The sequence below is a fragment of the Amblyomma mixtum genome, chromosome 5 (assembly GCF_055824585.1).
Source record: "Amblyomma mixtum isolate Tamu chromosome 5, ASM5582458v1, whole genome shotgun sequence".
Taxonomy (NCBI): Eukaryota; Metazoa; Arthropoda; class Arachnida; order Ixodida; family Ixodidae; genus Amblyomma; species Amblyomma mixtum.
This window is the reverse complement of record NC_143016.1, coordinates 59,364,235-59,390,875: the sequence shown is the minus strand read 5'-3', so window position 1 is coordinate 59,390,875 and position 26,641 is coordinate 59,364,235. Positions and strand designations below refer to the sequence as shown.

Sequence of the window (26,641 nt, the reverse complement as noted above, 5' to 3'; positions counted from 1 at the left end):
CCTACTTCTACTGAGGCGGATTCAGCAGTGTGTGAGAAATTGCTCTGTGGCCTTGTACAGTTCAATATTTTCCAACAGAAGATACCTCTCTTCAAACCTGGCAAACTGATTAATAACTCCCTTTCTTTTTATTATTATTGCAGTCACTAGGGTATGTTTCTGGCAGTAGTGATTTATAAAAATGTTTTTGCAATAGTGATGATGCAGCATGACTTGCTAGGTTCTAAGCGGGGTATGCAAGTACACAACCTGGAACTGCACATTGCACTTTCTGTGCATTTATGCAGTGCCATACACATCGTTCATGAAGACAAAGATATCAACACTTCTCTACATTTTCTTTTCCAACTCTCTTTTATATTAAAAAATTGCACCCTCTGTCGAGCATTTACAGCCACCAGAATCAGGCTTCTTTACCAGACCTGTAGCTCGATGATCTTTAGGGGGCAATTAAAACTTTACATGGTGCGCAAAGAGCAGGCTGCAGCGCTCAACATATATTCACCGGCTTTTCCCCTTAATGCGTTAAAAACCTCGACCTAATTCTGCCGAGTCATGGCTACCGCATTCCCAAAGCACAGTTTTCTCATCAGGGAAAAGCCTTTCACTGTCAGCAGCTGTTTGTGCAAATCTGTCTTCAAGCATGTTAATCAAAACTGACAATGGGGAATGTTATTTGCAATAAAGCTCACAAAATTTTGTGCGCAAATAAAGAAGGACCAGCTCAGAGGAACTAAACCAGTTAATAAGGCTGGCAGTAATGTGAGAACAGAACAAAATCGAAGCAGGTGCTTAACTGCAAAAAATACAAGAAAGACTACGCCTAAAGCCAACGTAATCTTAATTGTTGCTATCAAAGGCTCACTTCCTCTGCAAACAATGGTTCTGACAAACAGCGCAGCTATCTCTCATATAAGTATGTACAGCAAAGAAATGGAACAGACCAGTCTGTTCACAATGTACACCATGTGGGCCAGTGCTTACTAGATACAGCTCAAGTAGAACATTCTTTTCATATTTACAACTTGAACAACAATAACGCCAGGTCAAATTTTTTCACGCATCCAATTGCAATATTAAAGTTAAAATTCCGTAACAGAAAGAAGCACGAGCAAAACAAAACTTGTAAAAGAAAAATAAAACAAAAAGGGGAGGTAAAGCTCCTTGTATAAAAATGTCCAGCACATCAACGTGAAAAACAAAAATCAAATCGGGTGCAGTCACAACTATTGCGCGACAAATATAAGAACGAATCTTCCGTGCATAACACCAGGTCAGCAGGAAGGAATCAAACACAAAACCAATGGCTCTGATCTTTCTATTCTACAGTGTGCCCAGGTAACACGGGCTCTTCCGAGTACAGAATGGCTCTTCTGCCCTCAGTTCTGAGCTTAACGCACTCATCCCATTTGGCCAGTTTGATGCCTTAGAGAGAGATGCCGCCTAAAGGCCAACTCCGGTGTTTTTTCTACCTCCTCCGATTTTACTAAACTTTCACGATACATTCTCCGCAATTTTCTGGTCCTCCATGCCATATTCCGCAGCAGGGCGATGTTTTGGTGCTGCATGAACAAATTTTAAAATTTCCCATCTCGCGGCCTCAATGGGGGAGATTTCAACAGGCAACCTTGCATGTGTGACATCTCTGGACACACGGCCGTTGATATTCGTTCTGCGTTTGACCCATATAATGACCCAAGCTCTAACCTAGTCCCCAGTTTGGGCCAAACATGTACACAATAAGTTTTGTGACAGTACAAGTGACATCATTGGTTGGTTTAAACCCAGTTTCAAATTCAGTTTCCTGGTTGTTGCTCTTTTTAAATACTTCTACTTAGTATTTTGATAAATAGTTTTTTGTACCGGAGATAGGGGACTCTTAAGGAATGTGATGTGATTATCAGCTCAAAATGTTCAAAAAACACCCCGGAGTTGGCCTTTAAAGAGAAATCACCAGAAACTGAAGAGAAAAGGCAAGCATGAAAATAAGCACAACACATTCAACACGGCACCATCCTGAAGCAGCAGCACACGCAAGCAAGGTGCCGATTCTTGCTACGCCTCTTTGATACACTAGTTTTACCTTGGAAGCTAAGGAGCAGAAAAGCACAAAAAAGAAACAAAAAACAAAGGGGGGGGGGGGGGGGGGAGGAGTCATCATACTAACCAAAAATGACAAGCCTCAACAAAGCACCTGGAACGACATGGTGACGCAACAACGCAATGCAAAACAGAGACGTGTGTTTGTGTCACAGCAAAAAGTGGCAATGCCAGCAGTGCTGTCCATTGTCTCCGCGGTGCATTTGTTCCCGAACATCCTTGTGGCTCTCCCTTGTGGCGGTGTCCAGTAACAAAGCGGGACCAACGTAACGTCGAGCTTCCCCGGCCCCCGACGACAGGAGGGCTCTGGACCCTGGTTGCGTTGAAGGGCTGCTCCGAGCTGCAGTCTCCCAGTTGTGACTTGCGTGCGCTGCACCCCTGGCCTGCGGTCAGACGGGGGTCTGGTGCGGCACGAGGCCACTGCTCGCAGCGTGCAGCGGCATGGGGGGCAGGGGAGCCTGGCGTTGATGGTTCTGCTTCGTCGCCGCTGAAGGAAAAAAGGCGAAGAAATTCATTCAGGGAGGATAAATCGACATTACTTATCTGCAGCCTGCCCTTTCAGCTGTCGTCATCACCATAATTTATTAGTCCTTAAAGACCTCTGCGAGGGGTATTCAAATTCAAATTCTTTATTTACATTTAAAAATACACAAAGATGTGTCCAACACTGTCTGGACCCGTAGCCGTAGGCTAGTCATGGGTCCAAAAAATGAAATACAATCATACAGACACTCCAGTACAATGCAATTAGAACTTGTAACAGCGGGTTAGATACATGTGTATGAATACAAGTGCAGAAATGGGAGAAAAAAAAACATTACACGGAACAACTCTATAATATGAAAAACATCGTCTATGTCCAAAAAAGAAATAATAATAATAATAAAAATGAATACGCGCAGCAGGTTGAGTAAGCGTTAGTTCTTAGTATGTATGTGCCGAAAGAATTTTTTTGCTGTAGGAGTGAAATTTTGAGCGTATTTTACTTCGTGGGGAAGGGTATTCCATATTTTTGCACCAATAAAGGGGTGCAAATTACATAAGGGGGGGTCATTGGAATGTCAAAAACAGCAAAACATTCGTTGCTTGGCGGGATACAAGCAGACAGGTTCAGTGAAGCACACAATGACAACACAAAAACAAATGCAAAGGCAGCAATTACCCAACATTAGGATTTTAAGTATGGAGACAGCATTTGCTGGAATTTAAAAGCATCGCATTCAATTACAATGCATTCGGGTAATGAATTCCATTCTTCAATGGCAAGAGGCAGAAATGACTTGTTAAATGCGTTAGAGGAGCCATAAAATGCTCAGAGAGTTGAAAAGATGGCGTAATGTTCGGAGGGGAGGGATCAGAATAGCCTCAAAGTGAGGGACGACAATAGTACAATTTAAGGAACAACGATAAACGGGCAATTTTTAGCCTATGTGCAAGAGGCTTGATGTCGACAGATAATTTTATATTCATAATGCTGGAGCGGATGTCATAGTTGGAGGTAATAAAGCGGGCTGCACGGTTTTGGACGGCTTCTTGACTGTAAATTAAGTAGGCTAGATGTGGATTCCAAATTGGGGATGCAAATTCTAGTTTGGTGCAGACGAAAGTTTTGTAGGCTAGGCTGCAAATGGAAGAAGGGGAGAAACTGAGGTGCCGTCTGATAAAATTGAGTAATTTCGATGAGCAATTTCGATGATGTCAAAACTGATGTTGCTCCTCAGACTCCTCTAGGATGCTCTGCTAAACAGCAGCTTTTGAAATGCTAAGAGGTGCTCCTAGCAGACCTTAAACAGTGAATAAAAAAAAAAGCAAACGTCTCAGCAAAACTATCACGATTTTATCCCAAACTCCATAAGGCCCTCACAGGCAGAGGAAAGAGAGCAGCCTGCAGAGAACTCAACGCATGTTGCGTCAAACGCTGTTCCCAAGAGCCTCTAACAAGCATTCATGAAGCTTGCTACCGATGTTCGGCATGAATCCGAAATTCGTCAAATTCTGGTCAAGTAGCATGCTAAGCGACCAAACACACATGCGCAAACATAAGAGTGGGCCGAACCTAAGAGCACGCGACATGAAGAGCTGGAATGCAGCTGCAGTTTCCCACTGCGGTTTCTTTTCTTCAGAGCATAGGTGCAAAGGGGAGAAGCATAAAAAAAAAACTCCTCGAACATATGAATGAGCCATTCAGATAGAAAGCGACGTGAGGACAGAGAAACTCAGCCAATTCTTCACAGCGCCCCAGGGCTACGGGGGTGAAGCATCTGAAAACTACAGTGATGCACATACATGCGAGCGGGTGGTGTCTGGAGAATGCAACATGAAGAGCAAGAATGCTACAGCATTCAACCGCTGCACTGGCTTCCCTGCACTGCAATAATGCGACGGGGCGAAGCATTTAAAAAAAATAATGCAAGAAAGAGATCCTATACTCCGTTTCATACATACTAGCAGGCAACGCTGCGGAGGCTGCTGAAGTAGTGCATCCACGAAACCATATTACTCCGCCACGCATCATTCGTTCTTCTCGAAACTCTGGTCATTGTTTCAACAAATACAAAGAGCGGCATAAAAAGATGTGGTAGCATTGAAAATCACGGTCGAAGCTGTAAGAAGCTCAGTGTTCGGGCTCTCTGGCCATAATTTTCACGGAGAGTGAACTACTTTTTGGGCGCGGATTTTGTAGAAGCGATTCGCCCTACCAACCGCATATCATACCGCCACATGTACTTTTTGCTTCTCGAAATCTCGACGAGTCACAGGGCGAAAATGTGGCAAGAGGTAAAACGAAGTCCAGGAGGTGCCAGTCACGGCACTTAAGATTTGTCGCTACAAAATGTGTTTGTGTTAGCTTTGGTTGTATTACGAACTACTTTTTTCGTGCGAACTTAGCCTGCGCGAACAGGCGCGCTAGATTTGACAGCGTTGCCTGCTGTGTATGAAACGGAGTACAGCTACTTTCGCCGTTGCCATTGGCGGATCGAATGTGTTGCAAAATTTCGTCCTTGTTAAGGATAATGCAAATGCAGACTGAATTCTGTGAGCACTAGAAAAAAAAAGCTGCTCAGACCTCGTGCTAAATGCTAATTGACATTTTTTTTTTTTGAAGTGAAAGTATCAGCTCAAAAGTTACTGTATAAACGCGTGTAAGGGCCACACTTTTTTTTCCAGATTCGAGGGCCAAATTTCGGGGTGCGGCCCATACACGCGATTTGCGGAAAAAAATTTTTTTTTTTAAGTAAAAACACACCAATCACAGAATGAATGGCATTTATTCTGCATCCAATTGTCACTCGCCGAGTATTTCGACTCTTAACTGGTGCTGTGCTCTGGTGCACGCTCATCCTTCAAGAAGCTGCGTAGCACGTCCGCTGTCAACGCGTAGCCATTGTTACGCACTTCCATCACATAAGAGAGCAGCACTTCTTCCATTTACGGAAACTCACACGGCTTGCCTTGGAAAGCGGGCTTTTTGCAGCTTGTGCTTCTCAATGCATCCTTCCGGTTGCACCATCGTCGGACGCACTCCTCGGCCGCGTCGAATTTCCTGCCCGCCGCACGCTTGTGTGTTCGAGAGCTAACTCCCAGCCATGTAGCTATTAAGGCGCTTGTGCTTAAATACCAAAGCTTGGCAGCAGCACACGAAAGCTGCAACCACCCCAACTACGGCGAGCACACTAACACGCCACAAAAACAACAAAAGGCTGGAGCTGGCGACAATATCTTTCTCTACGCTGGCGATGCTGATGTCAATGTGGATGTGGATGGCGGGAGGTCGTGGTGGAAAAAAAGTTTACAATGATGATGATCATGACCGCGGCCTCAGGCGCCATCTATGGACGGCACTTGGAAGCTCCTGTGCGCGTGCGTGGACTCCGCAATCAAGCGCACTTTTGCTCGCAGCCGGAGCTGATCACGGAGGCCACAGCGCGTGCATTTAGAAGGCTATTCCCACCTGGTCCGTGGAAAGTTTGGGCTATTCCCACCAAAACTGCGAAAACTCATCCAAAGGAACAGTGATGCCAAATTTTGCTGAAGGGTGGCTGATGGGGAAACAAGCACTGAAAATATCTGCGTAGTTTACTACTAGTACAACAAAAGAAACTGCCATAACAGCTTCAGCCATGAAAGACTGCTCCTTTGAAGCAATGTCACAGTGAAGAATGCGATATTTTTTAAAATTCAGAAATACATTTAACAACTACATTTGTGGCCCTTGGTGTCTGTCATGTTCATAGTTTTTCTGTCAGTGCACAGAAATTTAGAAGACCCAGGTGAGCCTCGAAGGAGACAAGAAAGTAGTAGACAAAGACATAGCCTCAAGAGAATGCTAGGGTTTCCGTCGGTGCTGCCATTCTACGCATGTGCCCCTTCAATAATGCAGGAGTGCATTTAGTATGAACGTTCACGGTGGTTATGAGGAGAGGAAAGGCATGGGTATTCAAGCTCAGTCATGCTTAGCGTGACAAAGAGGAGAGGAATATCAACAGAACAAAGGCATGCCATTATTTGTCACTGTGAAGCCCTCCATCTTCTCACACTCAACTGCACCTGGCATCAATACAAGAAATCTACGACGGAAGGACAAGCACGATAGCTGTTGAGCGAGGTGCAAACGGACGCTGCAAACTGACTGCCAGTCATGCCATTAAAGGGACACTGAGGAAAAATTGAAGTTGGGTTATATCGACAGAATACCAGCTCCTGATTACAAAAACGCCACTCATACTGACAACAAAGCTCTTGTAACGTAGAAAAGAGCAAGAACCAAAATACAGGTATCGCCGCCACAGGCCAAACTCGCAAGTACAAGCGTGATGACGTCATAGGACAAACAGTGTTGCCAGAACCAATGGTTTTAGAAACACTCGGACACGAGGAGCCACGAATCACTGAGGCGCAGCCAATGCATGCATAAATCTCCTTGACGTCGCCAGATGGCGACACGTACCCGGCAGCTACGCGCGCCCGTGCAGCATCGGGACCAATCAGCGCCTGCTCACCGGCTATAGGCGGGCTCCCGGTATTCCGCTAACGGTAACAAGGTACATGGTATGCTAAAGATGTCTACTTTCAAGAACTTCGTTGACGACTTCGAGAACAGGATCCATCGTAACGCTGGCAAAACGCCGGTGCAAACGTAAGCGAAGCGACGGTAGCGACGGCCGCAATAGCCGATAGATGCCTTCAACGTGCGGCCGGCGGTAGCTTTCATTTCGGCTGCTCCTAGGCCGCTGTGCTGGCTATCAGAAATCACGGAGTCTGCGTTACGTCATGTGCACGTCATGTTTCACGTCACTCAGTCCTGTGTCGTCATAGGAGAATCCCGTTTGAATCTGAGCGGCGAGAAAACCTTTTTCAACTTCGAATCCAAATTTCTCAGAAATAAATGCATCTTTCGCTGCCGGCCAAGTGGCAACAAAGCCATGAAATGCCGAACTATCGGATTTTGCTATAAAAAAAAATATTAATAGAGCTCTCCTCACTGTCCCTTTAAACAAAACCTAACAGTAATCACTACCACAGTTCAAAATCTGAATGCAAACAAGATTGCAGTTTAGACAAGAGAACCACTTATGTGCCTGTCTCCCCGACCAGTAGGAGATGTGGTACGAACATGGCATCATCCATGGTGGTAACTCCCAGGCGCAAGACCAGGAGTCTCCGCAGCTCTTTCCCCCTAGCAACACATGTTGCCTCTCTTTCCCCTGCTCTGAATCTCCGCCTTTCTGGCACCACACCACTGTAATACCCGTGTTACACGGGCGTTTTCAACGCCAGTTCAGTTAACCCTCAGTCGAGTATTTCAACTGTCGTTGAACTCAACTAGATTCGCTTGCTGTTACACGAGCACTTTGAGTTCAGTTCAGTTAGCACACTAACCACGTGACGTTTCGTCTAGAGTGAAGTGAAAATAAAGAAAAACAGCGTATACATTTTTTCTTTGTGTGTAGTAAATGATCGCCTTGTAGATATTCTTTCCTATAGCGACAAATTTTGTAATTTTTTTTTTGTTTTTGTGCAAAAATTAGCGTGATGATGTCGGTTCGTAGCCAAGACTATCCGTGTAGGTCGGTTCGCTGGTCGTCGTCGTTTTTTTTGTGTGTGTTTTCTCACTTCGACTGCTCGACGCACGCGCTATGTCTACCTGTGTTTAATGCGTCTCCAGTTTTATTTGGAGTGCTTTCTCAGTTTGCTGCTTTGCGCATGCCGCAGCACTCTGAGCCAAGGCAATCCACTACGGGAATTTTTTTTATCCGTTGGACGCCATCTTGTCAGTTGGCTGTTCAACTGGGACCCCCGATCTCAGTCGAACTCAACTACCGTTGAGATTTGAACGGCAGTTAGCGCTGCCGTGTAACACTGCTAACTGCCGTTCAGTTCAACTGACGGTCAACTGAACTGCCGTTGAAAACGCCCATGTAACAGGGGTACAAGCGACCACAAGCTTTGGTTCTCTTGTAGAAAACAGACTAAAAAAGCCTCCTTCAAACAACAAAACTTGCACCCATATGCCCCTCAGAGTGAAATCTGTGCTTAGCCATTCCTGCCGCTTAGCTAGAAGAAGCACTGGCATCTTTCTCTGCGATCAATGCAACAATCACCACGGCACTGTTCAATAAAAGGAGAGGGGTGGGCTCATTTTCAAACTTAACGAACTATGTGCTTTGCAAGTTTCAGGGGCAGTGAGTGACTAAGCAGGTTTTTAGTTAATTGCACACTGCCACTGCTAATATATGGCCAATCTGCTTGACCGAAAGTACTCTGATTTTCGATTGCAGTATTGACAAGAGGTGCAAGGAAAAACTGATGCCAAAGAAATGCTCACTGCTTAATGTGCAACTCTCGCTTACCTTTACTCGGGTACCTTTTATCTTTCGTCTCTGTGTAGTGGGGTGCAGGAACATCGTCAATGGAACGAAATCTGAAGCGACTTTCAAAGCCTGGAAAAAGAAAGAATGTACAACTTTAGCGTGGGTTACACTCTTGCACAGACCTCATATTAGCTCAAAATCTTGCGAAAATATGCAGCGTATATTTTGTGCCAAATGCTGACACTGGCAGTGGAAAACTCTTGCTACCTGTGGATGTTGCAAGACAACATTGAGCCATGTTCACAATGTCTTCTTTTTTATTTTTCCTCAAAGATGGCAGAAGTTCAAATGCCTGACCCTTAATGCTTGATGATGATGGCTACACTTAAGTTAGAGCTTTGACGTGCCAAGTTAAACTAAGAACAAATGCCTTTTCCAAACTGATCGCAAAATTTAAAATCCCACTTGGACACATAGTGCTCATTACAGACAAATCATAACAGTGGGTGCTGGCCTGCAACCACGCCTTTACAAGGCTGAGTAAAAGCTAATTTTTGCTAAATGGTGGAGACAGCATGCACAAAAGGGAAAGTGAATTGTTTTTAGGTTGAATCTGTGTCTGAAATACGAAGAAAATAAAAATTTACGATTCTTATGATATGCTGCTTAAGTCACAAAACTCAGAGAGAGCAAGTCTAAAATGTCTTTTTTTTTTTTTTTTAATCTCTTCCCGTTTCACCCCTTCTTTAACCCTTTGAGTGTCGAATTATTTTGAAGAAAACTTTCCCAGGTGGTCAAATTACTTTATTGCGGATCTTGAATCTACAAAATGTATATAATCGAGAATAAATAGTAAAAAAAAATTAGGAACAGTACTTTGGTGACAGCATCACTCACAACTGGAAAATGTTCAATAGAATAGAATAGCAACGGTGATAAGCAAGCTAAGAGCAGCACCAATAAAGATAGAAATCAACTTTCACCGCCTCTGCAAAACAGTGCCCACAAAGAGAAAACACGTTTCGCGCGACTCCGTTGCGATCCCGCGGCGGAATCGAAACCGCGTAGGCGCGCTGCCACAGAGGGCAAGAGTACCTCGCGAGCAACGGTGATAAGCAAGCTAAGAGCAGCGCCAATAAAGATAGAAATCAACTTCGGCAGCCCCTGCAAGATAGTGCTGACAAAAAGAAAACTCAAATTTCGCGCGACTCCGTTGCGATCACGCGGCGAAACCAAAACTACAAAAGGGGTGTTGCCACAGTCTGTGCCGCCGCGCTAAAGCTAGACATAAGTTCTGCTTATCTCCGTAAGAAGGCAGCACAAAATTGAAACACTTCTTATAAGTCCTAAGAGGTGGCAGCACCCCCCAGTGAGCACGCATTGTTCTTTTGGCGCAAAATTTCAAACGGAAGATCGAAACCGTACCCGTACGGCAAAGACCTTGCGGGACAGAAAACCACCGCCGTACATATACGGCAAAAACCTTCAAAGGGTTAACAGTATGGTCAAGGTATCCCACTGAAAGACTGCCACTGTGCTTTTTTTATATCTAACTTTAATAACCCCCCTACACAGACGTGCGCACAGAGCATCCAAAAGGCATGTCGAGCATTTGGCGGTGTCTTGCGATCATGTATCCCGTAGCCTGATGGCAATGAAGGTCGCACGAGGTATGAGGCATGGCCTGCATGTACAGAAAGGTCACCTGATCGCACAGAAAAGATAAAGCACTAAGCCTGGTCAGCAGGAGCAACGAGTGATCAGCAGTGGAAAAAGTGTCACACAAACAGCTCTTGCTGAGAAACCCAAAAACATATGCACGCTGTGCAACGTTCTTGCGGCTTCGCATGGAATTGGTGCAAAAACAAGCCACCAGATGCCGTTTGCATTAACTACTCCTGTCTGCACACCTGTCACAGGATGGTGCTCACACACATCGTACAGACTTTTGTGCATGTTTCATGGAGGGGCCACATGTATAAAGCTTACGCCGTGAGAAGTAAAGCTTACTTGGCAGTGGCACGCTCTATAAACACGACCATCGATTATCAAATCAGACTGTCTGTGCCTCACAGTAGCTAAAACAAAGGTTATCTCAACAGTCAGATTACCCAACCACTGCCCCTAAGCACAATAAACAAACAAACAAACTTAGGCTACATTTATGCCCACCCTGCATAAAAAATGTAATGTGACAGCACTGCACGCCTCGCATGAAGAGAGGTGCAAGTCTAAAATGATGCATGGCGTCATTAACCCTCCAATGCCCAAGCAACAAAAACATGAAAGAAAAATCATAAACTCCAAGTATTTTGTCGTTGGTCATCTCTCTACAGTGCACAAATGTATAAAGCTGGAAGATTTACCCGAAAAAATTTTATTACTGTGTAATTAAATTATTTTAATTACGACAATTTGAGTGCCTCTGAATGATAAAACTGCGCATAAATATAGTCAAACCTCGATATAACAAACATGATATATTGTAAATTGTTGGCTATATTGAACTCTTACTAAACATTTTAAATAAAGACATGTAATTTTGATGTTATTATATCAAACACAGTTAGCTCTAAAATGACGTATCTAGCGGTGGACTTTTCGCTAAAAAGTGATAGTGAAGTGATAAAGCAGGCCAAGTTCAGTGACCGGTAGCGGTGCGGCAAAAGCTCACTTCAAGGTTCAGGCTTTTATTTTGTCCTATAGTCAGACACAACTCAAGAACAAAGCAGCAGATGCCCACCCCTTAAAGGAGGCCTCCTGCCGATGGCGTTGACCGATTTTCATGACGTCGTGATTAATCCGAACAAGCTATGGTTATTCCTCATTCATCTACCACCCCCTGGGATTTCATGTTAGCAGGTCAAAGGGGGTTGGTCAAGGGGGAGAATCAGTCAATACCACTTTCTACCATTTTCCGCTTTGTTCTTGAGTTGCCTCCAACTATAGTGTTCCTATTTCCCACTCGCACTTGCATTAAGCCTCTCACACCCGTCGACAGCGCCCCAGAAGCAGTGGCGTGGACGGCTGTAGCCTTGCAGTAACCACCCTGCGGTCACATTGGTTAACACAGAGGCGGTGAAAATGGCAATAGCTTTTACTCTGACATACATTTTTTCACGCAACACAGTTGTGATGTGGGGAAGCCACCATAACAGGTGCCTGGCCTGTTGCCACTGCATGCTGGTGGTGCTATGCGAGGAAAAAACGTAGACACTAGTTTTTTTTTTTTTTTTGCTGCCTCTAGAAACACCGCGAGCACCTTTGAAACAGAGCTAAATCTTCGGAAAAGGTCTCCAAGCTTCTTTTTAAAGCATCGCTTGAGTTGTCATCCCTCCACTGTTTAAACTACCCCACTCTTGCTGGTATTTTTTTACAAAATCTTATATTACAAATTTTTGCTATATCAAATATTTTACAATTTTTTACTTGTTTGCTATCAAAAGGTTTGACTATACTCAGACACATACAATAAATCAATGCCTAATTTGCACATGGCAATGCACATGGCAATGCTGCAGTACAACCAAAAAAATTTTAGGCTGTTTTGCTGTAAGGGTCAGCTTTTGCAGCGAGCAATCTTTGAGCAGGTTTACTGCATCTCTGGCGACTAGTACTTTAACCTTGCTTTAACCAATACGTTGAAAAAGGGCATCTTTGTGCATTAACGTGAGGAAACGATATACACCTGAAAGCATAAACAATAAGCATTTACATTTTTGCAGTATGTACCATACACGATATGCCGGGTGTCACAGGATTTACATAAGATCCAGGCGGATGCAGCTCCTCCTTCTCACCTGAGGAGGCTGAAAGGGAGTTCCTGACTGAAGAGCTCCTCTGTGGTGGTGTGGGCGATGGCCGTGTAGGGGCCACCAGGGCCATTGGCTTGGCCGCCTGGTGTGGTGGCTGGGGAGGGGCACCCCTCTGGGGCAGCTGCGGAGGCGCAGTGGTGGGCAGGGGCGGTGGGAGACTGGTGGGCAGGGGAGGGGGCGCAGTGGTGGGCAGGGGTGGTGGCTGGCCCCTTGGCGGAGGCGGTGGGCGCCCCACGGGCGCTTGGCCACGCGCAGGGGGCGCAGGGGGCACCGACCGTACCTGCAACCACATCCAGCACGACTGCTTGAAACAGGGCTAGATGATGTTGTGTTGGAGATCTAGCTTCAACACATCCTTGACTAAGCCGAGGAACAGATAGACTACCAACTCAGTCAACAGTGAACTGCGTCCTTCCGCCTTTCTTCTGTCGAATCTTTCAGACTTTGCTGAGTAGAAGAGCCCCATGCTTTGCACAAAATCTTTTAACGTGCGAGCATTAAGGCTTCCACTCTGCAGAAAATCCAGCATCATCAGAGATGGGAACGATAAAGCAGGTGGCCCACCTGCCACACAGGTCACATGACCTTGGTCAAATGTTTAGGAGAATCCCCCAAGGTGGAGTAAATTTACTCCCTTATTACAAATTTACTCCACCTTGGGGGATTCCCCTAAACATGTGACCAACACTGTTCCCACTTCCGAGTTATTGATCAATTCGCTCTTGCCCTACCATAAGCTTGCCGTCCCGGTTAGCTCAGTTGGTAGAGCGACTGCTCTGGTGAAACTGGTCCCGGGTTCAAACCCCGGACCAGGACAAATTTTTCTTTAACTACGAGGTTTGTGAGAAAGATGTATAGCTTTCCTTTGTAGAAATATGGCTGCGCTTGGGTGGATGCCAATGAGTAATTACTCCCTTGTCACATGACCATGTGACATCACCACAACCTGCCCGCCATGGCAGGTGGCAACCAGCTCACCAGAGAATGTAAGCAAACAGCCCACCATGGCAGGTGGCAGTTAAATTAGTGATTTGTTGCAAGAGGTTGCTCAGGAAGAGCAACCTGGGTCTTGCAAGCCCCGCCCGGTGGCTGTGTTTGCAACAGCCACCTTCCAGGGCACTGGCGTGTCGCTTAACCCGCTGCACTACTGAGCCAGGAGTGGTATGAGGACTCCCCGTGCTCTAAGAATATAAAGTAGCGAATGGGTAATTCTGCAGGTATGGCCATCAGGCCGAGCCTAGGCAACAGAGAAAGAGTACTTGCGCAGGGGGGATCCCTAATGTTATAGCACTGCACTCTTAAGGGAAGGCTAAGTGTTACTACTTGGTATGTGTGCTGCCCAAGAGCAAAACAGAATTTCTGGGATACTTGTGCCATGGAAGCCCACTTTCAGCATTAGCAATACGACATACTGATTGTAAATGTAAACTAGTTGTTACACAAATTAACCCTAATTTATTTTCAAACAAAATGTTCCTGTAGGAGCTTCTGTGATCAAACTAGGACCTCTTATGCATATGTTTGAGAGGCTACATGAACCACCTATCAAAGTCACTCCTCAATAGAGGGTGGTAAGAAAATGTCTGAGATCATTGCATTTTTTTTTTTTTTTTTTGAGGTCATGCTTCAAGATCGCCAATAGTGCTCATGCTTTCCTGCTGTGAGAAAGGACTGTCATTCCGAAATTAATAGGAAGGTCAGCTGAAAGCACTATAAGTGGCAATAAAGCTGCTCACAAATTCTCTTTTCACACTGCTCCAAGATTCAAGCATGCCACCTATTCCAGCATACATACCGTATTTATTCGAATCTAGGCCGATAGTTTTTTCAAAAAAACGAGATGTAGAACTCTTATGTCGGCTTAGATTCGAGGATTTCGTTTCGAGGTTTCGTATTCGTAAAATACGAATAAATGTAGCACGCAGGTGGCGCCCCCACAAAACGCCAACGAAAGACAGCACTGTAGCCGTTGCTATCCGTAGCCGATACTGATCAAAGCACACATGAGCACTGGCTGCCATTTTGGCCTTGTTCTGTTCTCGTGCGGTGGCGTGAGCACATTCGCAGCAGTGAAGTTTTCGTGCGTGGTTTTTATCACCAACACCATGGCACCAAACAGGCGGTGCCATTATAGTGCCGCCTTCAAGCGGAAAGTTATACTCGCTGCAGAGCAGTCGTCAAATCTTCAAGCCGGGCGGGACTTCGGCGGCTGATCCCGGGCTGGCGTTGCATATGTCTCCTCGCCCAAACGCCAGCCCGGGATCAGCCTGAGCGGGTTCCTGACAATAAATGTCGTTTGCGTGCTGTACCTCTTGTTCGCAGTTGTTTTTTCGGCCGGCCTACAATCGAGGTAAGTTTTTTTTTTTTCTGTGGCCTTCAACTTTCGGGTCTCGGCTTAGAATCGTGGCCGGCCTAGATTCGAGTAAATACGGTAAAGCATCAGGAAAAACAATGGCAGTGAAGTGCTGATGCACATCATGTTATCCTGTTATTGGATATATCCAGCAGGATGTACTGCCCGCTAGAGAATACGGCGCAAGGATTAATGAAGACTGAAAGCAACATGGAAAAAGCAGCACACACCCTGCTGGCCAATAACAAGAAAATTAATTACCTACAAACCCCCCACATGAGGTGTAGGATGCTCTACAACAATAACTCTATGCACTCTTTTGAAGGCCGGCTCTTTAGCATAGGTTCACACCTTGAATACCTTCACTGTGATAGTGTGACTGGTAGCTGAAACATTTTGGTCCCCAGGTCTCAACATTACACTCAGGCATTAATGGTGGGTAGCACTCATCACAGCAAAGGGATGGTTATGACACAACAAAGGCACAATAACTAATCATGCAAAGCCCGAATTGCACATAGGGGCTTTCGAACTGTGTTTTCAGGCGTTCGAGCTAGGTTGCATTCAGCGCTGCAGGAAGGAAAAGGTGATGGGGAAAGGAAAGACGCGGCAATTGTCATGCAGAGCCTATTCTCGCTCGGTTGTTTGCGGAGAGATCAGCAGAAGCGCAGCAGTCGTCTGTCCTCACTGCTAAGTCAGGGTGCACTCCTGTCTCTTCCTAGAAGATCCACCCCTCCTCACTCTATGGTTTGCAACATACCTGGTGCCACAAAAGTGCAGGTCACACAGCAGTCATAAAATTATTTGTGACTAGCAGCTGTTTCAGCTTTAAGATGCCAGAGCATCGGGTCTGACCTCTCACACATCACTTTTATGTGTAAGCAACTTTGTATTGCCAGGAAGGAGGTGCATTTTAACTCTCAAGATAGTTCCTCATGCACCAAGAGCATAATGACCCGTTTTTACAGCCAATATCAATATCGCAAGGTCATTTCTTTTGTGCTCGCCTACAAGCGCTAACAGAGAATACTATCACCAAATTTCTCAAGCACACAAAGGCTTAATTGTTAACACTGCAAATATTGAACGCATATTTGATTCAAGCTTTGGACTATCACAGTTGATTTTTCCAGTTCTGACTAGGCTGAATTGATAAAAATTGACCATATGTGAAAACAGAAGTGCACAGAAGTGTATTGTCATTAAAAAAATGGAATCATGTAAAGCCGAATGCTATCAGACGTAAATTGCAACATTTGTAGTGTTAGCTCTCTGAACAGTCAGAATCAGCCAAAGCCATAGCAACAGCCACGGGACACTGCTTCCGGAAAAAAATGCGCAAAGACAACGCAGCAAACCTTGTGCGCCTGGTGTAGGTTGCTGGGCACGCTGACATTGCGCGGCGGAGGCGGAGGGCCTGTAGGCTTGAGCTGGGGTCCTCCCGGCAGGTCAGTGCCATCCCGAGAGTCTGGGGCACCAAAGCTCTGCCTACGGGCCAAGGGAGGAGCAGCATTGGGCACCGCCAACCGGCTGCCTGCCACAGTGCCAAATTTGGAGGCCGTACTCGCCACCGCCGTGGTGACCACAGCAGGACTCTTGGGTGGCGGCGGGGGCTTGACAGCGGGTGCCCGCAGGGGCCGCTTGGCCCCGCCCCCGAGGCTCGACTGGGAGGCGGACCTTGTCACCCCCGGGGGCTTGCTCGGGAGCGGAGGGCCCGTCCTACTGCGGCCTGCTGCCGGGGCGGGACCGCTGTCAGTCGCTGCTGTGGCCATGGCATTGAGGCTGGGCTTGTGGCTTGACGGGGGAGGGGCGGGGGGCGGGCCGCGTGGGCTCACATCTGCAGGGAACGGGGCAGGGGCACGGCGGACCGGCGGTGTTTCACTGGGCAACTGTGGCTGGTGCTGCGGTCTACCACCCAGCGCAGGACTAGAAGAAGGAGGCTGTCGGGGAGGAGGGCCAGATGGTGCGCTGCCTGCAGCAGATGATGAATGTCCAGCCCCTGCAAACAAAGGGCCAGACACGAAAAATAAATACTGCGTCAGTGCTCAGAGTTGCCAACAACTTTCAAGTTCCTGCTGACTTAGGAGTTGACCTGGTTCAACCAAAAAGCGAAGAAGACGGGAGGCGTGGTGCAGGATTTTGTATCACACGTGACTGGTAGGCTACTTTTAGAGTGCTTGTAATTGTGCGCCTCACGTCTCAACTGTATAACAAATCAATCTTACTATTCCACAAGCCTTTCATTTCACGCACTCGTGGAAAGCAAAAAAGTGAAGCTACCAAAATGGGCAACAATATTTAAGCCAAAAAGAATGCCGAAAAAAAGTTTCTTTTAGTAAAACCTATAACACAGCTAGCGCGAGCATTCCATTCAAGGTCGCCACACAGCATGGCACAGTGGAGAAGCAGTGACAGCTGTCAGCATTGTGATCCGAAAGGAAACAGCATATGTGAACAATTAGAGAGGTGCGGTTGATCTGCTGACACAGAACGTAGCATGATAAAAATTTTCGGATGCTCTGTCATGCCCTCCGATAAACAAGTACAAGCAAAAGCCTGCCATGGCTCTTAATCATAACAGAATTTTCCTAAGCAAGCGTCAAGATCGATCCCGGCCACGGCGGTTGAATTTCTTTGGAGGAGAAATTCTAGAGGCCCGTGTACTGTGCGATGTCAGTGCACACCACCCCTGCACACCACCCCAGGTGGTCGAAATTTCCGGAGCCCTCCACTACGGCGTCTCTCATAGTCTGAGTCGCTTTGGGACGTTAAACCCCATAAACCAGACCAAATCAAGAAAGCGTCAAGAAAAAGTACCATACAAAAATTATGCATTATACTATAAATGACAAACCAACACAACTTTTGCTTCCATTTTGGTTCTGTCAATGGCAGGCTTGGCCACTACGCACTTCTACCATCTTTTTCAGCAAGTAAAACACAAGGATGCTGCATCATCAGCTACTTCCGGAGCCTGAGCACCCCATAAAATTACACTGTGATGCCACCTGTAACTAGTTTCTTCCGACACTGACACTGCAGTTTTCCAGTGGTACCAAAAGTGTCATGACACACGAAAAAAACTTTTTAACCTCCTTGCATCACACCTCACCTCACAGGAAAAAAGGCAGGAATGCACATTTCCAACCCATCTCTGACCCTGACAAAAGGTCTGCTTGCTCTATTTAATTGTAGACTACTATGGTATACATAAGCACCAAATTCTTCAAACAGAGCCATATGCAGGTTTCTTTTTTGCAAGAAAACACTGGTTAATAGCACACTTAGCACAAGAGTTCCACCGCAGAGGAGGCTGAAAGTTTGCTGTATGGCAAATGCAGACACTAACCAGGTGCTGAATTTCCTGTGGGCCGTAACCTTGGCATTCCACCAGCAAAGAGCCCTGCCAAACCAGGAGGAGCGGCAACCTTTCCAGAACCATTCGATGGCGCAGAAGAGCCTCCTTTCTTGCCACCTGAAGGGCAAAAAAAAATAGGGGTGAGGGACAAAACAGCTTGTTATATGGCTCTCCACAAGCCCTGAGCAAAGGCATGGGTTTGGGTAGTGCACAGCCTTTGTGGACATACCCAGTGTGAAAAAAGCATACAGATAAGAAGGAGAGAAGCACACAACACCAATGCTACCTTTTCCAATAGTGCATTACTGGGTGCATTATTGGGTGCACACAAACATTAAACGGAAAAGGCAGAGAGGAAAGAGGCTGTTACACGACTTAATGACATTCTTAATGCGAAAGCAGTATATGGCTCGTCGGCAACAAAACCCGGCGTTGTTGCCGACAAAACTTCAATGAGCTCAAAGCCATCAAGCTCAGCAAAGTCTGATGTCAAGCAACTTCTAAAACATACACAGCATTCTGTGTCATGCAGAACATGTGAGCAAGATTCAAGATGATGTGGCGCCTGCCAGTCCTGATCCAAAGTAAAGAGGAATTTGACGTAGAGAAGAACAATTTTTCACAAGCAATCTGCAGTAACTTTATACTGGGGCCAATGGCACGAATGTCCACAATACGAACTACTGCACAGGAGAAGCACTCATTTTAACCAGCTCACAGGCACTACATCAAGGACTGTCAAAATATTTTGTTGCTGGAACAGCAATGAGTGATGGTAAGTTGACAGCACCAAGGTTTAGCCAATGGCAAAAAAATTGCCACAATTATGTGCATTGCAAGACGCTCACAGATCGAAATAAATATGCCCACTACACCCACAAAATTCACTGACTATGCAACACTGCAAGTATGGTAGACCAAATGCTAGTAGGCAAACCAAAATAGAAATTTACAAACCTTGCAACAGCCATGCATGAAAAATGTGCTCAAAATGCTTTGTTTTCATGAAAAACATCATTGTCAACTAATGGAGGAACTAAAGGTACTTGCTTCAAAATCACATGAAAGTAGAAGACCTTCGATTTCTTTTATGCGCACAGAAAGACGACACAATAAGACAAGGTAGACCGTCCTGTCTACCTTGTCTTATTGTGTCGTCTTTCTGTGCGCATAAAAGAAATCTGAGTATGAACCAACTAGCCCCACAACGCATATTACTAGAAGACCTTTACACTTACAGCCACAGACTTGAGGTGCAGAATACTACGAAAAGAAAGGCTGTCTGAAGAAAGACAACCAAAACTAGACAGGAAGGTCTTTGAAATAAATACAATTTGGCATGCTTCAAGACAGTCCTTCATCACAGAAGCTGAAGGAAAAGCAGGAGAAAATATGTTGTCCAACAACTCAAGTTTTCCATTCATAGAATTAGGAAGCAGGCAAATGTTGACCAGGCTAGTGGAGCGCAAGGCCCAGCTTTGGTGCAGTGGGCAACCAAAAGTGGCCATAGTGTTGAGCTGAGTGCAGCAGGATGAGTAGTCCAGCTATCTAGGAATTAGGAGACCAAGGTGTGTGATTATTTGCAGAGGAGATAGTGCAGTGACTGAGTGAAGCATGGGCAGGGCCAATGTGCGTGTGCATTGTCAGGGTAGCTGCCACATTTATGATGACAGGAATGGCCTGGACAGTTGAGCATTACTCAGGGATGAGCAAGGGCAGGAGTTTGTTCCCCTTTATGTGCTGGTGGCCGGGGACGCATTTTGAAAGGATGTGAAGTTAGAGGCAGAAGAAGGTAAAAACACTACCAAGACATCCCTCCTACCGCCGTTGAACAGATCCAGTAGCAAATGAAAAGCCAAAGATTACCTTGGCAGAAAGATCGTCTAATGACAACTGAAGCTACTGTATCTACTTGCATATAGATCAACCTATATTTCAGTCAAGCTATCCAAACTCGGGGGTCCACCGATGTGCAAATCACAGTCAAGGCAAAATGCAAACCTGGGTACAAAATCTGAAGAGGAGGGGGAACAATGTCAATGACACTTCTTGAGAAACTCTTGCGTTTGGCTGCCTTCAAGCTTCCACAAACTATAGGAGTTTCTGCCATCATTACCTTGCAATAATTTCTTGTGCCCCTTCTTCTTTCAAGAGGGCTGTACAAAGAATTCTCAGATAACTCCAGCTCACCCAGCTCAACATCTGAAGGCCAACACAAAGATAAGAATCAAACCCCACCTTGCCTTCAGCAGATCGACTGCACACTTCAGAGGCACTTTCAGAGGCACCGTCGTAAAAACTAAAACTTCTTCCCATCTCACAGCACTGCAGCGAGTTATGCCTTCAGAATGAAGTGACCATTCTCCGAGACACAATCTTAAGTATGGAGGCATCAAAAAATTGAGTGATAGCATGCCCAATATCGATGTCACCAAAAAGTGCATCAGGCAATAAAGAAGCAAGTAGTACTGCCTCTCTAGTGAGAAGTTTCGGACTGCATTGCTACAGCTCTGATATGTGACGCGCTGTGCCGGTCACCTTCCATTGATCTACCAATACGGCATTCCATCATTCTTTTTCTTTTCCAGTCCCTCAGGCTAGAAGGTTGACCTATATGATGAAGGACATATTCATAACACTTGAACCACATATACGTCAGATGCATCCTCAAACTATGCACAATGAATCCCCGTGAAGAAATGACAGTGTAAAATACTGAACTGGAGAAACTTCCATTCACTAAGTCGTCGTCAGCTCGCTGAGAAAGGTCAGTGAAAAGCAAGCCATGCATTCATGCAGGCATTTGCTAACAGTCAATGAAACAACAAAACAATGTGCCCCCGTCGCCCTCAACAAAGCGGATGCCTTACCATCAATAATAGGTGCACTGCGGTCATTAGTAACTGCCTTCTTTAGAATGGCGCCGCCACGAATCTCCGACAGCAGGGCTGACCGGTCTGGTGCAGCAGCCGTGTTGCGAGGTTTGGGTGGCCCCAAGCCTCCCATGGGGGGAGGAGGCGGAGGTGGAGGCATGGCTGGTCACTTCAATGCCGGCAGCAGTGCAACTAAAAACTCAAGTTAACTAATGTGCACCTGAAGGAAAAGCAAAAGCAAGCATCCAGTGCAGGTCATCTGTAAGGCCCAAGCTGCAAGTATTCTAGTGAAACAGAAAGGGAACTAACACAGGACACCCCCCCCTCCCACCCTTTTCATACACCAACAATCAATGGCTGGAAATTACACTCCATTTCATATATCAGGTTCAATGCTGTCAAAGCCAGTGCTCTTGTTTGTGCAGCCTACATCCGGGATGAAAAAGTAGTGTGTTCCTTGAGGTGAGTAAAAGATAGTAAATGCTTTGTCTGCAGGCTTATTACATGATACATATGTCATGAGCTTGATAACATGCGCTTTTACTGCTGATGGCACACTCTTTTTTCGTGCCTTACATCACTCGGCCACAAAACAAGCACGGAGTAACACGGCTCTCTTCATTTTTTCATGCGCACTACTTCCGTACCTTTCACAACGTTGCGCCAGACGTATGAAACAGAGCATAGTGCTTTGCAGGTTTGCAGTTGTCTTGTTTTTATGTGCCTTGTGTTAACTAATGCTGGAATGAAGTGGTAGGTTATCATTTATCGTTTCAATTAATGCTTCAATGAACCGCATCTGCACTAATAAATAAACTAAAGCATTCAAAAATTTTGACAAACGCATTGACGCCTTTTAATGTTCGTTGGGCACCTTTTCTGTATTATGTATCACTATCCTCCATGATAGCATTAGACAATGAGAGTACTTTCTTAAAACAGAAGTTGAAACCAAGTGTGTTGTATGCGTTATCATCTTGCCCCGCCTTATTACGCAACATCTTCAAAGAATTAAGTTCGAGCTGTGTTTGTGCAGCAACGGGTAAGACAATCACTCAGGGTAGAAGTTCTCTTCCACTTCTACCCTCGTCTAGCAAGCACCTAGTTTACCCACCCCACCTTTTCATTCACTACAATGCATTATCCACAAGCGAGCCAAACACCACTAAGCCACGTGGGCAAAGCATGCATCAGCAAATACTGGTGATGCAATAGATGTATCGCTAAAACCTAAGTACTGCTTAACAAGCACATGTAATCAATGGTTACGCCACAATTTTCACTAGCAACATTCCTACTGTTGAGAGCAGCTGGCACAAAACCGGAGTGGAGTTGGTGACATTGTGGTATGTTACCTGCTCTGGACCAAAGGATAAATACTCAATCGCCAGGTTATCACTGTTTTCACCAAGAGAGATAGGCCCCTGTGAGATTTTATTTAGTCATATGCAATCTTTCCACGGCAGTACCATCTGAAATGTCACACCACCATGTCACCATCAGATGCGCTCAAAAACAAGCGACGCTGATCTTGTGGAGCACTGCACCAGCACGCACTGTAGTAGCAAACACACTTGCAGTGCTAAATATTAAGATGCACTGCACGACGTCGACAAGAAGAAACAAGCACTGTCATTGTCATATGTTGGTTGTTGCAATACCAAATGTCAGCATACATATGTCTGCAAGCAAAAGTAAGTAAACTGAATGAGGAAGCATTATACACGTTACTTGGTATTAACGAACTCCTCGGGCTAGTGTGCTCAGTGCAACTTTATTCATGTGGCGCATCTCACCCACATAACTGAAAATACTCCAGTACACGGTATGCAGAACGCGGAGTTTCCGATAGCTTAACAAAAACGCGATATCACCTTTGTAGATTAAAGGCCGGAGCATGTAGAAATACATTATACGCAGGGCAGCAACGGTTACGGGCTACAACCGACAGGGTAAAAACTGTGCCGTGGCACAAAGCCATGCTGCAAGCAAAAACTCGCAGGTGATCGCAGCCAACAGTAAAAGCTCGCGACACGGCCGTCCTATCCGGAAGTGGTGCGAAGTGCTAACGGACTCGATCTGCGAGGGCATACGGGGAGTGTTCGCAGCAACTGTTTACACGGCGTCATTGCCCCTTCCGGCGCTAACCGCACACTGATAACAGTACGGGCGACACTTATCCAACATGAAGGTTTGCAATAACGAAAATAAGTTAGGCTGTGTAACACATCCGAACAATAGCTATGTAACTCTGAACTCTCACCAGTAAAACTCTGGACGCTATTAATCTATGCCGACAGCTCAGCGCAAAAGCTTTGTCAGACTCTTGGAATCTTCCATCGCTTCTGCAGAGTATCGTTGCACCAAAAGTCAACACACACATAAGAATTCACTCTTTTAAGCTACTTTGACCCTTCACGCCACACATAAACCCGAAAAGATGTCACGTATTTACATCCGGCAAACGGAGCCGTACATTTCCTCTGCTTAGATTAGTGCATGTCAGTGTTTTTTCGCAGCACTGTTACGAACTTGTACAAATTATCCGAACCTTTGAGACATGACAAGTCCACTAGGATCCGTGACGAACATGAACATATCATCACGACGATGAAAACTGTAATCAGTGCGGCTGGTGCGTACGGCACAAAATCCGTGCGTGTTTGCGCTGCCTAGGGTTATTAAACTCGGTGCAGATGCCTACACTTGCCTTTTGGAGTATCACATGGCATATGTAGAGCATCGACGTTCGTTCATGACGCGCACTTACCTTAACGTTATGTCATTTTGGCCGCGATGAGTCGGCGATGACCAACTTTCCGCGAAAAAGGAAAACACCCTGACGATAAAATGGCCGCTTACACCCACTAAAGCTGGGTCACACAGCGCCACTGTTAAACAAATGAAACACTGGCATTCCGTGGCTAGTAACACTTGCGTTAGAATAAAAGATCTAATCTCCAAGTAAGTAACACAAGCATATGCGAGGCGCAGTTGTTTATAATAAATATTAACAAATCTGAAGCAGAAGGCCAATGAGAAGCCCCCTTGTGGCGCATTTTGTTCGTACAATAGTGCGCAACCTACTTAATTTTATGCTCAGTATTGCTCATACACATTTAAAATAAGAGATAACCATAGTTTACTTGAAGTGAATTCTTAAATTAGTTTAATGTGAGCAGTGAACGTAGCTGCTGGCGTCCTAAGCGCCTGGGGTTTCCAACTTTCGTATCGACATGCGTATCATCAGCATCATTTTCCAACTTCTTTTCTACATCTTCTAGAACAACAAAAACATCATTGAGGGGTAAAAAAGATTAGCGGCAGAAGTGGTTCTCATGCCTACGTCGTGCAAATATTTACACTGTGCAGTGCCGCGAGAGATCCCGTAGACATAACGCCGACCACGTGAAAACTTGAGCGCCTCCCGAGCTTTTCGAATTAGCTTTCTGCGTGTGGGTGAACCGTACGAGCATGGCCATGGCCGAAGGCGAGGCGTCGGCCACAAAATCTCAACAACTGACCAACAGTTCGTTTCGCAAGTCCTTGTACGCGCTGGAGCAGTGGCCTAGTGCAATTGACTCCCTCCGGAATCAGAACCAGTCGCCAGAATTTGTGAACATGTTCTGCGGCTTGATAGACCGGACGCTGTCCGAACTGGAGGTGATCTCTTCCTTACTGGATAAGCAGTCTAAAAGGCAAGAACCTCAAGGCGGCGACAAGGACAAAGAAAAGGGTGTTCCTAGCCCAGCAGCAAGTACGTCTAAAGGAGCAGAGGTGCTTGGCCAAGACGGCAGCAAATCTGCAGACAATGTGAAAAGGCAGGGTCCTGAGGCGACACAGGCGGACGCACCTCAACCGCCGGTCATAAAGAAAGCACGTATGAAGTATACCCCCTTGCGCAAGTCGAGCAATTAAGATGACTTTCATACTACCCTGATCGTGCAATAGTGATCGTTCCTTGCTGCTTTACGGGACCTAGGTTTCAAGCAACGTGTTTGTGTATCACCAACTCACTCACTCATACTCTTGACGCAGCGTGTTCTGTTTGTCCACATGTTCCTATACACCTTGTGCAAGTTCAGAAATGATTACCTTACATTGCACACCAAAGCCTACTCGTTTATTTTTACATATTTGATGCATTCAATCATATCCGAGAGAATGATTGTGATTTCAACTTCACTTAGCCAAGGAACAATCCTTCCTGTAAATGTCACTTTAATTTGAACAGCCTTTCGTGTTTTGATGCCTTGGACCACTGCTTGCTCACTTCGGACACAAGAGGCGCTACCAAGAATTCGCATGTTTTCAGCACATTTGTTTACATATGGAACATAGTTCCAGATTTGCACTTGTTGAATTCCTGTCAGTGTTGCAGAAACAGCCTCCATTGTATTATGTTAAGACTTCGTGACGTTGGTCACTACAATGGGCAGTTGCCACATATTCAGATGTGGCAACCATTCAACACTTTTCCTGCTAAAACATGTGCAAACAATCTTGTGTGTACAGCCGTTTCAGGTTTGCAGCCATTGTCCTCTTTTATGCCCTACCGCAGGACACGGCCACCATGATTGCGTGCGTGGCGGGGTTGCTACCCTCCACCCTGCACTGCACGCACCAATCAAGGTGGCCGGGCACAGGGCATGCAAGCATGTACAGAATGTCACAATCCATGTTCAGTGTTTTCTCCTTCAGCAAGATATATTCGCCATATTTTTACAAATGTATGAGACTTTTACATTGATTATTAATACATTTAGAAACAAAAAGAGATCAGTTTCATTAGTTCATTAGCGACTTTATTCTAAAACTTTGTTGTTTGGAATCATTTGCACAATGTTATGCATACTTCTCATGAAATTCTGTTCATTTTAATTGGCTGCCCTCTTGACACAGCCTGCCAGATGCCTTTCACCTTGTGAAGATTTTATTAAAGCCGTATGATGTTTTCTGATATAGATATGTGCGGTTTCTGTTATTGTACAGCTTATAAGTCGCGCTGGGGCTTGTATGTATGCCCTTTGTCAAAAATATACGACAATGTGTTCACGGCCAGAGTAGATTGCAGGGACTCTTGCCTCCAGAGTTTCAAAGTTCTCAAGGTGAGCACAATTGCAGGCCCCACTCTACAGGGCTTTGCAGCTCTTAGGAATCCATAGGAGCCCTACTACAAGTCTTGGAGTCAGTTCAGATCATCACTTTAGTCTGTATACATCTGACAAAGGGTACATATAGTCAGTATCCTTTACAGTATGCTTCTTGCACTATTGCGCAGTGTACTTTCACTTGACGTTTTATACTGTATGTTTGGTTGTACACTCGAC

The 26,641-nt window shown here is 45.6% G+C and overlaps 2 protein-coding genes across 3 annotated transcripts; one reads left to right on the top strand and one right to left on the bottom strand.

The window, feature by feature from the left end:
- Positions 1-2,338: 2,338 nt before the first annotated feature.
- On the bottom strand, positions 2,339-24,374 carry LOC149342326 (uncharacterized). 2 transcript variants are annotated; one of them, XM_089544619.1, is made up of 7 exons: positions 24,022-24,374; positions 21,309-21,531; positions 18,430-18,555; positions 16,439-17,079; positions 12,713-13,007; positions 8,952-9,041; positions 2,339-2,587 (listed from the first exon to the last, which is right to left on the bottom strand). In XM_089544619.1, exons 2-7 carry the CDS (start codon positions 21,469-21,471, stop codon positions 2,490-2,492), a joined length of 1,413 nt encoding a protein of 470 aa, XP_089400745.1. In that variant the 5' UTR covers positions 21,472-21,531; positions 24,022-24,374; the 3' UTR covers positions 2,339-2,489. The 2 variants fall into 2 exon arrangements, with proteins under 2 accessions (XP_089400745.1, XP_089400744.1); XM_089544618.1 differs by having other exon boundaries at positions 24,082-24,373.
- A 198-nt stretch (positions 24,375-24,572) lies between these two features.
- Positions 24,573-26,271, top strand: LOC149342325 (uncharacterized). Its single transcript, XM_089544617.1, has one exon. The coding sequence runs from the start codon at positions 24,786-24,788 to the stop codon at positions 25,227-25,229; it is 444 nt and encodes a 147-aa protein (XP_089400743.1). The 5' UTR covers positions 24,573-24,785; the 3' UTR covers positions 25,230-26,271.
- Positions 26,272-26,641: the final 370 nt, after the last annotated feature.